Source organism: Lontra canadensis, unplaced genomic scaffold (assembly GCF_010015895.1).
Source record: "Lontra canadensis isolate GAN:19392208 unplaced genomic scaffold, GSC_riverotter_1.0 scaffold11, whole genome shotgun sequence".
NCBI lineage: Eukaryota > Metazoa > Chordata > Mammalia > Carnivora > Mustelidae > Lontra > Lontra canadensis.
The window spans coordinates 6,899,267-6,914,380 of NW_022631005.1; the positions used below are offsets into that span (position 1 = coordinate 6,899,267).

Consider the following 15,114-nt stretch of genomic DNA (forward strand, 5'->3'; position numbering starts at 1 on the left):
GAGGGACAGACAGAGGGTGTACTAGCATCAGCTCTCCTCTGCAGTGTCTCCTTCCAGGCTGAGGGTATCCTGTATGACAGTAACAAACTGAAGGACAATAGCTTCATCACAGTCCCCTTCAGTAACTAGTCCTCAGACCATTTTGCAGGTGGCAGGCTACACTAGTCACCTGAGAGTTTGGGGCTGCCCAGAGTGCTCCAGAAATGTCACACAGATAAGACCATCCTGAAATGGCAGGGCATCAACTAAAACTAAAGCCAGTGACCCAGTCTTCCCCACATCAAATTGAGGAGTTTCAGCTAAATCAATATTTCTATAATACATTTTTGTTGTTTCAAAGAACCAACATATTCATCTGTGTGAAAATTAATACTCCCCTACCACTACTTTTTTCATCTGAAGAAAAGCTTGTTAAAATAACTTCCCTAAAGCTATCAAGCTGGCTGTGAAACCTAGTTTTCACAACATAGGCAATAAATCCGTAATTCATTTTGCCTTTCCTCTTACTGTCTATTATAAAGTTTCTCATTACTTCCTGTAGTTGAAATGTATTTTCCGGATCTCAGAAAACAATGACAGTCTTCCACTAGACTATTTTTGTAATGGCCAAACTAATGGATGAGTAAAGAGCCCACTGACACATTGTTGCTGAAGGATGAATTAATCAGAAACAATTTCTCCAATGAAACCTGCTAGAGTAGATCGAAGTTCTGTTTATGATTGGTAAGTTAAGGACTACGTGATCTTTACTAATGTCAAATTTCTAGGAGTCATGTCAGGCTGGGCCAGATTTCCCATCTTCCAAAAAAGTTGGAATGGCTTGTTATATCTGGGAACAGGTCCTCCTCACAAGCCTGAGGGAAAAGTCACACCGTGGATTTGAATTTCTGTATTTACGTCATCCTTCATCTCTTCAATGTCACCTTCAGAAGAGAGGTTCTAAAGCTGAAATCAGAGACTTTTATTTGGCTCCCTTTATAATGATAGCAAAAAAAAAAAAGATGTACTTAAGCAGAAATATATTTTTAAATGATGAAATTTTGGTTACTTCCCAGCATAATATGGTATACATCTTCTCATTGAATTTCATAATTAAAGTAGATATTTGATTATACTGAAGTAGGCATTACTTTTCCATTCCATCTTGTTCTGAAGAAACTTAATCACTTCAGTTTCCATTTCACAGAATCATTTAAATATTTCATTTTTCAGCTAACTTTCTTTCAAATCCACAGAACTCAGGAAAGAGGACATGCCACACTTAAAATGAAAACCATCTCACTATCAGATTCAAGACCAAGGCCTTAGAGAGGAAACAGCAAGCAGCTCCAACCAGGAAGATGCTGAAGTGACTTTTTCAAGGATAACAGCATTTGCTGCTGTCAGGAGGCAAAGAGCTCAAGAAACAGCTGTGACAGTGAAGTCTTATTAAAGCAAAGGAACTTTAAAAGAATTTCTGTGTGCGCGTGTGTGTGTGTGTGTGTGCGCACATGCTAGAAACAATTACAAGGAAGGTTACATATACTACTTCCTAAAAGCTTATATTATCTTAAAGCTATGTCTTTGCATGCTTGATTTTCTACTGATTATTGTTACCTTCTACTTCCTCTTTCTACATGTCAAAGAAGAGGAAAGAAGAGTGAGTAAGCTTCAACCTAGTAAGCTTCAACCTAGGACCAAGAAGTTTAGTCATGACTGCATTTGATCTCGGCCAATGGGTACATTTATATCATAAGTCTGTGATGTCCACATATATAACTTACTACAGGAAAACACAAGGTCTGATGTTGACAACACATACAGTTCAGCCTTCTACAAGGTCACAAGGAGGTCATGCTACTGCCTCAATTAAAGTTTTTGAGATTTCTGCCTCCCCCAAATAGGACTTAACTCCAAAGCAGGTTATGTTACTTTGTAATTTTGTGGTAGAATGCAGATTTCTGTTGAATTGGCAGTGAGAGTCCAAGAAAATTCTTTATTAAATAAAAGCCTTTATTAGAAGTTGAGCTCCCAGCCATTAGCCATTACCAACTGCCAGCTATGTGAGTGAACCACCATGGGTATCTTGTTCAATGATGCCCTCAGCTATGGTTGCTAGCTGATTTTAAGCCCATCAATCATCTCAACTGAGAACCTGCTAGTTGGGACGCTCCTAACTAAAGACCTTGGAGAGCTACTGATAAGTTGTTGTTTTAAGCCAGTAAATTTTGGAGCAGTTTGTTTTAGAGCAACAGATAATCAAAACATGGGTTAGGAGTGGGATCTGAGCCCAAGGCATTGATGGATGTGCAACATTTTGGAGGCAAAGAAAGATGAAGAAGAGGAGCAAACAATTTCTTCAATCATCATATGAGACACTATTGGATGAACCATAGCGAATAGATTGTATGTGTAGTGAACAACACACTACAGTTTCTTGGGGAAAAATAAAATTAATGTGAAAAATTTCTATATATAACAAAGTTGAAGAATCACGTACTGTTCTAAGTTTTCAGGATCTTCGGGACAACACTGTGGCTCTAGGGACTTCGCGTGGGACCAGATTAGGAATAATCTCTGGTGTGGACTGATGAGATATTGAGGATCTCTGGGCCCCAAAGAGTATTAGTTACATAGATCTGAGTGTCAATGACCCAATAGAATGGGTATGTGACTTCTGAAGTCAAAATAGATAGGCAGTGTATATTATGGGATTTGATGGAACATTCTACTTAAATGCAATTTATGGCATTGCTTCAGCAGAGGCTGACACATCAGGAATCAAGAAGGTACCAAGATTTGGACATCTTCTATGGTCTGTATCCCTTTGAACCCACCTCAGTATGGAATTTTTAGAAGAAAGAGTTGCTTCTTCCTTTTCACTTTCTGGGAGTCACTCTAAACTCTGAGACCTTACAGAAATTCCAGGCAGAGTCAGCATTCTTAACATCTACTCGTTGTTGTCCTGGATTGCATTGCTGAATCATTTATTTATTTATTTATTCATTGATTCATTTAGATGCAAAGAAGAGGAAGGAGAATTTGGAAAAATTCCTATAAATCATTTCCAAAGTCCCTATTAGGATTTGATTGTGATTATTAGTGCAAGTAAAAGAGAAAAATCCACAGAAGTCAGCTTGGGATAACATGAGGGAAGAGCACTGTAATTAACTTTTATCCCAAGACTTTGTGTAGGTCACTTTTTTTTTGTTTTGTTTTGTTTCGTTTTTTGGCTGATTCCTATAGGGAAAAAATTATAAACAAAAATGTCCAGGAGTACAAATTTCGGAAAATTTGCAATATATTTACATTTGCCTCTGGGTATCTTTTTTCATGGAGTTAAAATATTTTTTGGAAAATGTATATTATGAGTAATTCATTAACCCTCAAAAATCCGAAAGATTATCACTTATAATATTCCTGTGGGTATTGAAGGGACAATGGCAATGTGAGACAATGGCAATGTAGGAGAAAGGAATTTGATGTTCCAAATTAACAAACTTCAGTTATAAAAACTTTCTTACCATGATACCTGTATGAAGCATTATGTAATGCACAGTTTGAGTGACATCAGCTGCATGAATCAAATTGTGATAAGGATTTTTGTATTTGCTGTAACCAACTTCTAAACCTTCTGCAAAGGAAATTAGGCAAGAAACAGGAATCTGCAAAAAGTAATAATCATGATTATATTTTGGCCAAAAGAGTAGCACTAAATCAACACGAACACAACAATGTTTGGGATGGGACACAACTGTGAGTCAGATGTGGGCAGTAGTTTTTTGAGGTTACACGGAGGCTGTTCTGAAAAACTATTTCATTAACCTGCTAGCTTTCAATCCTAAGAAAGATTGTAACCCCCAGGTATTTAACTAAGGTAGATGAAATAACAATCTTACCCATACTGTTGCCTTTAAATGTTTATATCTTCCAGAGTCAAGACAGAAGGCTAGTTCTTAAAAGAGTAAAATTGTCAATTACAATGGGTGATGTCTAGTTTTTCTATCTGTAATACAAGGGATTAAAACAAATGACCTCCCAGTACCTTCTATCTAAAATTCCATGATTCCATTGGTAATGATGAAGGGTATAGGTTGCAGAGTGCTCAGAAATCTGGATCAAATCTGCTGCTTAAATGGCTCTAAAATGAAATTAATTAGAAGCCCTTTCATCTCGGTTTAAGAAAAGCAGCCAGGAAAGGTTCATTCTGTGTTTTAGGAACACAGAAGACGATATTTTTTAAAAACATAGCTCCTAATCATGACATGATTGGTCTATGGGTAATTCGGGGGGATGCTGGTATCTTGTTGGGATGAGGCTACAATGGCCTCACAATGCCCGTATGGATACATGTCAGTGAGTCGTGGATAATGGCTGCATCATGCGATGAACTCGTTCCACTAGTTTTGTGACCTGCCAACTAGAAATGTTATAAAATGCATTGATTAATGACTCGATGTTCTGCATTTTCATTCTTATTCAGATAACGAATTCTAAGAGCATTTCATTTTTGTTCCATGTTTCTGACCTTGAAACGATTGATAAGATCATATCTGGTAAACAGTTCATAAATCATAAACTTCAGACTGTGTTCTCCACTTGCTTCATTTAAGGCAAATACATCAAAAGACCATTTATCAACATCCTGTAAAAAATGAAAAAAGGAGTAAGTGCTTTAGATGGCAATATCATTTAGTTTCTTTCTGTGGAACATTCTTGGAGAGATCAGGCATTGTAGATTTAGTAGGTTACATTTCTATTTAGAACATCAGACTATATTTTTTTCCAGGGTCTGGTATGACAGAGCCACTTAGTATCCATGGGTTCACAAAAATGAGGCCATAATGCGTAATATGTGTTAAAATCTTCCCCTTAATCCCAAAGTTATCAAGCTTGATGTAATAAACCTGATAACACTATACTAACGAACTTATTCTCAGTCTCTCTTCAAATGCATGCTATAAATCACTTGTCCAGAGGAGGCTTCATTTTAAGGTAGTATTACAGGTTATGTGGGTGGTATCAATGGAGGAATAGGGGAAAATAGCCCCAATTTCTCTTTCCCACCCACTTCATTCTACCTGGCTTGAAATTCCACCATAAGAGTCAATGCTTTCATTTAAAGCTTTGATATTTTATGTCTTCTTTTAAGTTTCAAATAACCTAGAAAGATAGAGTATATACTACCTTATTACTCACTTTAACCTTGGCTGATTCATTTACACTTTCCACCAGGGACAGATGGGAAGGAAAAGGAAGTGAGTCTTTTGATAGAGGAGAAGGAAGAGGAAAGTAATTATAGCATTTCAGGCGATTCCCAAGGGAAGTGGTCAGGCCTATAGGGAGATACATATATACCCATGGAAAAAATCCACTAACAGTGGGAGAGAAGGTAACGAGAGCTATGCCAAACCATTCCAGCTACCTCATGATTTTGCTTTAAGTAACTGCAGGTTGAAAACTTGCAGAAGTGTTCACAAAAAGGGACTTGTAACAAGTGATATCAGTCCTATACACTAAGGAGGTTTTCATGTGGAGTGGGAACTCCAATGCTAAATATATCAATGAAATTTTAAAAATTTAAAGAAATACAACAGTCAGTTCTAACGATTATTAGAACTTCTTAGCAAAGTGTGTGCTTACATACACACAGCAAGTTTAGTATTGAATAGGGCAACCTTAAAACTGTGCCTTAATTTTGAATTTGAGCTGGGATTATTTACTTCATTTAATACATTTTTAGAGAGGCCAACAATCTGTACTATAACATGCTGAAACTAAACTGAGAATCTGATAAATAGTATTCAGACAGTCTCTTTTAAAAATACTGCTTTTGTGTAAGCCTGATGACTCACAGACCTGTACCCCCTGGGGCAAATAATACATTATATGTTAATAAAAATAATTAATAAAAAATAAATAAAAATACTGCATTTGAAAATAGTAATAACAGCTTCAAATGGTATTTCTAATCACTTGAAAACATCAGTGAGATGGTTTTTGATTTGCTTGTACACCTTTGTTAAATTCCTTGTATTTGGTCGTGATTTCATCCCCAAACACTTGCTTTACAAACACTTTGTAAATTTAAAATCTCTGAAGGCTGTGTAAGCAGGCATTTTAACATCAATAAAGCTCAAATGAGGCCAACAAATCTTTTATCAAATTCCAAAGCTAACACAAGAATTAGTTCAGATTGTTAGGAGGCTGCTATTTATAGTTCCTGCTCAGGGTTTCACACTGAGTAAAAGGTTAGTTCTCCACTTTGGGGGATTTTTGTCAACAATGATGATTTACACTTATAAACTACTGCAGATGCTCCATTGAGGATAAATAAGACAAGAAGGTATCTCAGGAAGTAAGAACTATTTAACTAAAAATATTCTTTACTAGTGATATTTCCTCCCTCAACCTTTTAGTTGATACATTTTTCTCTACTACATTTTAGAAGAGTGTTAACTTTCTCTCATACTAAAATATTGTGTTGGTTTCTAAGTAAAGGTTATTAAAATAAAAAAAATAAAAATAAGTAATATTCTTGCTCACAGTTGATGAAACAAAAACCTCACAAGATCCAAGGAGTAATTAATATCCTATAATGTGACATTTCACTTATATACCTGTCTTTTTTATAGCTTTAGAAACATAAATATAAAAAAGTGTCCAAGAAAAACCATCTCTTTAAATTAATAAGATTAAAGTCTACTATGCAGCAAAGGAAAAAATGCAAAGGGGATGTGGAAGAGAAAATTAACAAAAGATATAATATAAATAGCAATATAAATGTAAACTAGAAAGGAGTTTAAAATATCAGAAATAAAGCAACTCAGGATATTCTGTTGCCCATGGCTTTTAAATTCTTGGTGATACAGGAAAAGCACCATGAAATTGTTAGAGGAGACAAAGTTGAATTTTTCCACTGAAATGAAATGATAGAAAGAAATAAGAGATGTTAAATGATGAGCTTAGAATAGGAACAGAAATAGGAACAGTGCTTTTGTATACACACACAGTAGAAACAAGTAAACCAAAAACTTTCATTACTTCAGAATTTTGGCTCCAATTATTTCTAATGTATTTAATATTGCATTTGGGCGTCAGCTATAGGAAAGGCAGAGATAAGAGAGTTGATTTTTTTTGTTATTTTCTTTCTTAATTTTATCTTTTTATGTGTTCTCAGACCTAAAATTCTAAACAAATTTCTTTCATGTAAGTTTTGTCCTGGAACACCTTTTTTGAATGCATGAAAATTTCCCACAATATATACATAAAAAAATACATATATTCTGATAAGTCCTGGTGCCATCTCAAAATTGAATTCAAGATCCACATAAAAAAAGCATGAAGAAGGAAAAAAATCACATTTATGTGTGAACACACATGCACTGACTTAATGTAAATCAATCCTCATTTAAGTCAATGATGAGCCATGATTTGGAACATATGACATGTGAATGGCTATAGTATTTTTCATGTACCAATTCATAAGATGTAGCAAAGACCTATTCTCATTTTCTCCCAGTCATTGTAAGAAAATTTGAAAAAATGACTATTTGAAAATTTAAAATAATTGAAATTATTTTACCTTTAATGTTACTATGACAGCTTCTGGATATACCAAACCAACCATGTGATAAGACTTTCTGTACATCCTGAAAAAGAAAAACAAGTGTGTATGTAAGACTCATTTACTCAAAGATTTCAACTATTTTTTTAAAATGTAAGGGAAAAGATTACTTTTTTTTTTTTTTATAATTTTATTTTTTATAAACATATATATATATATATTTTTTCCCCCAGGGGTACAGGTCTGTGAATCTCCACGTTTACAAACTTCACAGCACTCACCATAGCACATACCCTACCCAATGTCCATAACCCCCCCCCAACCCCCCTCTGCCCAGCAACCCTCAGTTTGTTTTGTGAGATTAAGAGTCACTTATGGTTTGTCTCCCTCCCAATCCCAACTTGTTTCATTTACTCTTCTCCTACCACATTAACCCCCCATGTTGCATCTCCTCTCCCTCATATCAGGGAGATCATATGATAGTTGTCGAAAAGATTACTTTTGACATGTTCACCTTTTATCATTAGTTACAGGCTCTCTTTGTGGTAATAACGATTACTATGATCACCACTTATTGAGAATCTACAATGTGACATGGGTTAATACGAATTTGTCTACACACAAACACCCTATTAAGTCAAGATGACTGACATCTTTTTCTTTGCTTCATCTTATTAAAAGAGACTGTCCCTTGTACGTGCAACAAAGTTTCTGGCACTCCCATACCAATGAGAGAAGAATATTCTTGTTTTGCATCCATTTATGTGCCAAAATTTTAGATCAGGAAGCTGAATGTCACTAAAATATTCCCTTTATGGATTTCTTTCTCTCTTCTTTTTTTCTGATAAAATGGAAATTACAAGACAGAAAATGTAGTATCATCAGAATTTACACAGCTTCCTTTTTTTAAAGTTAGAAATTTTGGGCCAGAGCATATTGACAAAAATTGTTGAAGCTTGTTCAAATTGTCATGTAATAAAAATTAAGAAACATTATGTAGAACAAAGTTATTTCCATTTTTATAAATAGCACCAATAAAAATATTTTTATCCATCAGTAATTTGCTGGATCTTCTGATAGGTAACCAAAATGACATAAACCAAATCCATGAAACTCTTCCATTAGTTCATGTGACAAGAAAATCAATGTGATACCCAATGTGTAGGAATAGCATAGACTTCTATTCAGAACTGGCAGGTACAAGGTTCATCCCCAACATCCTGGGAAGAAACAATTAACTATGAATCATGTCCCTTCATTTTCATATTGTCAGTCCATTGGCAAGCTACATTCCTAGACTATACTGTTGTAATTTCTCCCAAAATGCCTGAACAAAGTAAAAATTTAATGATTACATCATTAATTTATATGAGGGAGGTTAATATAAGAAATAGCCACTTGGAAAATATTTTATTTCATAAAACTACTACAGAAGACACTAATTTTTTTTTTAAGATTTTTAAAATTTATTTATTTTAGGGAGAGAGAGAGTACAAGCATGAAGGCAGAAGGAGAGGGAGAGAGAAGCTTAAGCTGACTCCACACGGAGTGCTGAGCCTGGTGCAGGACTCACTCTCACAACACTTAGATCATGGCCTGAGCCAACGCCAAGAGTCAGACAGTTATCTGACTGAGCCCCCCAGGTGCCCCTAGATACTAACCTTTTTGATTCAAGGTACCTTATGGATTTAAAAGCCACAAGATATATTACTTAGTTTCTATGTAAAATCTCTCTTTTAAAGATAATAAATGCCAATAATTCATGTCTCTCTCTCTCTCTTTTTAAAAGATTTGTTTATTTGAAAAAGAGAGAATGCCAGCAAGGGTAGGGGTGGAGGGAGAAGGAGACAAGCAGGCTCCCCAATGAACAGGAAGCCTGAAGTGGGGCTCCATCCCAGGACCCTGAGATCATGACCTGAACTGAGGCTAAGAAACGGTCACTTAAACAACTGAGCCATCCAGGTGCCTCTCATGTTCCTCTTTTGAATCTTGACTTCTTAAAAGCTCAGAATTAAAATATTGCATTTATGTATACCTCTAGCCTACCTTCCTTGATAAAGTATTTCCCCATTTTATCACAGAGACCTTATTACTTTATTTCACTATTTCCATTCAATATTTATTTTAAATGACTCAATAATTTTTGAATGTGGGTAATCGGTTATAATAAAAAATTATCCTTATTCTCTATCTCTCTTGGAAGATTTCAGAGCATTTTATAAATAAAAATACTTATATTAATTACTACATTGAGATAGGTATAATTATTGTAGTTTTGCAGGCAAGGAAAATAGTAATTGTATTATAACAGATCCAGAAAATAATTATTGTCAATAATGATATTTAGTTGTTTTGTGTGTTTTTTTTGGGAGACAACAGTCTTTTCTATCTATTCTTCTAGTCATTACTACTAAAAAATAGAGGGATGGGAAATGAAAGGATGATGGATTAGGAAAATAAGGTCAATATAATAGTATATATAATATATATAATAAGAAGAAGTAAGAAATTTAAAAAAATTAAGTAACTTTCAATCCTTGTGACTTCACGTCACTGAAAGGCAGTAGGATACAGCAAAGAGAAGACATGCTTTAAATAACAGACTAGCCTCTCACTAGCTATGTGACCTTTGGAAAGCTATATAATGTCACTCATCTGTAAAATGAGGATAATTATAAGTTTTTTGTGATGGGTAAATGATATAAATGTCCAGCATAATATAATAAGTGCTCAATACAAGAAAGCCATTAGTATCATTGATGTTACTGTTCTCACTACTCTGCAGCCCATGCTGTTGCCTACAATTCTTGGGTTCTTAGGGGCTCCCAGGGCTCTGTCTTAACTCTGGTGCTGATCTCTTAGAACTGGAATAGGCTTAAGGAGTGAATGTCAGGGTGCATTCTCATTACATGGAATATAAAGCAAGACCTTGAAGATTATCTTTCTGAGGAAATGGAGGAACTTCCCCATTATCTTTTCTAATCCTATAATTGGAAATAAAGTATTAGGACAAAAAAATAAGGAGGACTGGAATCAGAATCTGTTTGTGGCAGACCGTAATATGGCTGCCTCACTCTTGAGTAAATAGCTGACATATTACAAGTTGCTGAAAAAGAACAATGAATTTCCTGGACTCCTGCAGGTGTTGAAAGTCCAGCTGGAAATACGGTAGATTATTTTTGGAAGCTTTTACTACAGCTGCGATGTGTAATTCAAGAACTCAAAAAAACTCCACAAATACTAAAAACTATCTTATGTCAGACGTCGTGTTAGGTAAGAGCCCAGAGAGAACAAGAAAAAGACAGGTACTGCTTTTGTGAGGCTTACTGAGCAGTGAAGAGGGGCAATAAATAAAAAACCCATGATTACAAGCAGCACTCAGTGCTGTGAGGTAAACCACTGGTCAGGGCAGACAAAGTGTTGAACAGTGTGCACAGAGATCAGGGAAGGCGTCTGGAGAGACAGGAAGGGCCAGCCAGGAGCAGGGGCAGGGAAAATCATTTTTGCTAGAGGGAATAACAGGATTATGGTTCCAAGGGAAGAACTGGGTTAGGGATGTGCGTTGAAATCAGAGCAATACAGAAATTCAGTCAAAAATGAAGGTAGCACTTGATGAGGCAAGAAAGTAAAAAAGTGCTGAACCCTGCAAAACCATGATAATGAAATCACCCTTAATACCAAGTGAAATGGAAAATCATCAAGAGATTTTAAGCTTAGGAGCGACAGGGACTAATTTATATTTTAAAAAGTCCCTGTAGAATGACTTGTTTGGAGAGGGCAGTTGAGGAAGTGAGGACCCAACTGGAAAGCTACTGTCCTGTTTCTGATGGCAGATGACAGAGCTGGGGACTGGGTTTCAGGAGGGGAGACGGGGAAGTGAGCAGATGGGAAAGTGCACCTGGGTAATGGAAGTGCGAGGACCTGTGGAGGCATGGAGTCTTGGGAGGGGTGACTTGAGAAAATACTCAGGAAGGTTTTCTAATTTTCAAGATGGAAGACAATTGTCTTTGAAAATTCAAGATAAACATAGGTTCCTATTTTATGCACCAACTAATGGGGATTTCATTTCCATATGTTTGTAACATGCTGATTTCTTCAAGACTGTTTGCCAGTTAAGTATATTTGATATTTCTATAGGTCATTAAGTAAAATATTTTATGTAGCATATGAAAAAAATGAACATTTAGCATACCAATAAATTTTTATGGAAATCTTAATCTTTTACTGGATGGAAATAGAAATTTACTCCCACAGTTTGCTTTCTTTTTAGTTTGCCAAGTTCTACAAAATTTTCTTGAAAAAGACAAAATATACATTCTTTCAGCAAATCACACATATTCTCTTTTATCTGTGATTCACTGACTTTCTGAACTATTATTGAGGTATTTTTGATTTGGTGTTAATGAAAATCAGTAAATGTCATACACTTTCCTAAGTTGTTTAAAAAAAAAAAATGGTAATATCATTATAGATAATCTTTCTCTCAAGCCCTGCTTCCCTGTTGCAGATTTCTGGGCCCACCGGGCAGAGTTGGGACCATTTTATATACCTTATAAGGGGGTGTGGTTATCACTTTACCACACTAAAAAAATTGCTTCTTATGAGGATTTTTTTATCAAAGCCAATTAAATAGGACTAATAAAATACTCAAAATAATTTAAATAATCACCAAGTGGTGGTTATTATGGATAGTAGAGGCACAAAGCAAGAACTTCAAGCTTTATGTGTTGTAGTTATATTTTTAAATGGCATTAAATACTTCTTGTTATACATTCTCATTTACATTTTGGGAACCCAAATGTGTTTCCTATTTTTCTTTTAACAGGAAAATTAAAGTGTATAATGTTCATTAGAAATAATAACTAGAGATGTCAGAAGATGAAAAATGATGTGGTCTCTCTCAAATTTAAGTATATTGACAAAAAAAATTCTCTCTTCAATTTTATTAGTTTAAAAATGTTTCATCTTTTTATATATAACTTAACAAAAAGTAATTGTTTTTTTAATCTAAGGGATTTCTAATAACTAGTTTTCAGAATTGTCAGATGTAGCATGTTTATTTCAAGTAATTTCTTTAGCTTTAATTCTGGAACATCTTGTTTCCTAGACAGAAAAATAGACTGTATTCTTAAGGGCTAGACAAATATAAAATTAGGCCACATTAGCATGTATTTCACATGAGAAACTACGGCAATTTGATTTGGTGCTTCTAGGGGCCATCAAGTATTCCTTGCTTTAGTGACAGAAATGTCAAAGAACTCTACAAAAGCTACATAAGGAGCTTTTCTCCCATGATGCAAAGAGGATGGTCTTTTTGACTCAATGCAGAGAAAGTCTTATTTGATTTTAGTATGTAGTATAGAATTTGTTTTATGAAAAGTTACATTTTATTCCAGTAAAATTAGTTGTGTAATATATGAATGTGATGTATGAATGTGGTATAATTTAATAAATAATAAGTGTGGTATAATTTATATAAATATATACAAATAATGTATGAATGTCATATAATTTAATAAATTAATAAATTACAAAGCTACATTTGAGGTACACTAGGCATTCAAAAGTCTGCTTTTAATCTTCTCTTTCTAAAAAAATATTTAATTTATTTATTTGTAAGAGAGAGAGAGCACACAAGCAGGGGGAAGAGCAGAGGGACAGGGAGAAGCAAACTGCCTACTGAGAAGGGAGCCCAACAGGGGGCTCGATCGCAGGACCCCAGGATCATGACCTGAGCTGAAAGCAGACACTTAACTGATTGAACCACCCAGGCGCCCCAGTCTTTATGTCAATTTAAAAGAAATCAAAGTAATAAACCCAGGACAAAACATTTTTGTTAAGGCAAATTTATAACGATGTTCTAAATTTCCTCATTCTGGGTATATTACGATTGCAGTGTTCCTCAATAAGTAAAATGTTTGGCTCATATAACTTTGAGATGGTAAGTATATCTCCTACCTTCCAAATTTTATTATCTTGAAATACTAACAATTTCACTTACCTCTCCACAAAAATTCCAGCTTGAACAGCATGCACAATGCTTCGAAATTTTGGCTTTTCCTCAGATTTCTTTTTCATCATCCCCATTTTCCGTGTGAAGGTGGACGCCAGCCAGTCCCGTACTTCCGATGGGACGGAGTCTGTCTGAATGTCACTGAGTTCATCTTCAGTATCCAGCAGTCTTCTACAAAAATTTATACCGATTAAACTTTAGGAAAAAGTGAAGAAAAACCCGATAATAAACAAACATTGCAATGGGATTGAAAATATGGCAAATCACTCTCTGATCATCCCTTAGTATGAGCTACTTAAAAAAAAAATAATTGGATTAACATTTGAAAAGCTCTGAATTTCTTAAATTGATCATCTTCTGAAGGCCAGCACTAATGGAGTTGAGCATTTGCAGCTTTCTAAATGAGATACTGTCATACCTGTCTGGAGATACCAATTCATATACTATTCTAGTCATGAAGAGAACTAAAATAGAGAAGAAAGTTCATAAACAGATGTCTGTTATTTTATTTATTTATTTTTTTAAAGATTTTATTTATTTATTTGACAGACAGAGATCACAGGTAGGCAGAGAGGCAGGCAGAGAGAGGAAGGGAAGCAGGCTACCTGCTGAGCAGAGAGCCCGATGCGGGGCTCAATCCCAGGACCCTGGGATCATGACCTGAGCCGAAGGCAGAGGCTTTAACCCCCTGAGCCACCCAGGTGCCCCCAGATGTCTGTTATTAAAGGAGGCAACTGGACTGGAAAGAAAACAAGGAGTAGAAGTTATCAAAGTCGTCTTATATTTGCTAGTCATGCATATATACAATGCAGCTAGCACAGGCTGCTTGCATAAGGCCTTAGAGTATACAGGTCATTCACACGTTATTTCATTTGAATGCTATCTCTAAATTGTAGGAAAATAGGACATCAAGTACGCTAACATTCATTATGAGATCAACATCACAAATTAAAAAGTGAAGAAAAAAAGATGAACAGATTGTTTTGAAAACTCATTTTAGATGACAGGGCCAGTGGAAGTGGAAGAGAAACACTCCGAGTTAAGGGCAGATGCTGTCTTGAGGGTGGACATCAACTGGCCAAGGAAATCAAATACATCAGTGGGGAAGTGAACAGGAAGTGAAATGACTGCACCATTCTATCTTCTAGAAGCTCCAGATAGACCACACTGCCCGGACCAGTGGGTGTAGTTGAGGCTGGTCAGCTCCAGTGATCCAGAACTTCCTAAAGGTCTGAACTGGGAAGACCATGTGACCTCCCCACAAACGATAAAAACATTCCACAGAGCAATTGAGCTTTGCCTCCAGGAAGAACACAGGCCACCTCTGTCACTTGACTTTGTTAATTCCGTATCAGTGCACCAGTTTAGTAATTCAGAGCTAATTTTAGAGCACTTTGGTTTTGGCTTTGGGGTTCCATTCGCCCCAAGTAAATCTCTTTGTACAGGGTGAATCCCCAGGATCATAAGCTGATGGAAAGGAAGACAGAATGATACTGCGTGCTAAAGCCTCCAAAACAAGTCACACCATCTTGAGTGGGCAGGGACCAAGAAAAGG

General features: G+C 35.7%; 1 protein-coding gene across 6 annotated transcripts in view; it reads right to left on the reverse strand.

The window, feature by feature from the left end:
* Positions 1-15,114, reverse strand: part of PDE1A (phosphodiesterase 1A) — a 337,449-nt gene that overhangs the window by 68,866 nt on the left and 253,469 nt on the right. For all 6 annotated transcript variants that reach the window (XM_032856066.1, XM_032856068.1, XM_032856064.1 and 3 more), the window contains 4 exons: positions 13,548-13,730; positions 7,565-7,631; positions 4,508-4,624; positions 3,504-3,644 (listed from right to left, as the gene is read on the reverse strand). In XM_032856066.1, the coding sequence (XP_032711957.1) occupies positions 3,504-3,644; positions 4,508-4,624; positions 7,565-7,631; positions 13,548-13,730 (508 nt within the window). The remainder of the gene's footprint in view (positions 1-3,503; positions 3,645-4,507; positions 4,625-7,564; positions 7,632-13,547; positions 13,731-15,114) is intronic.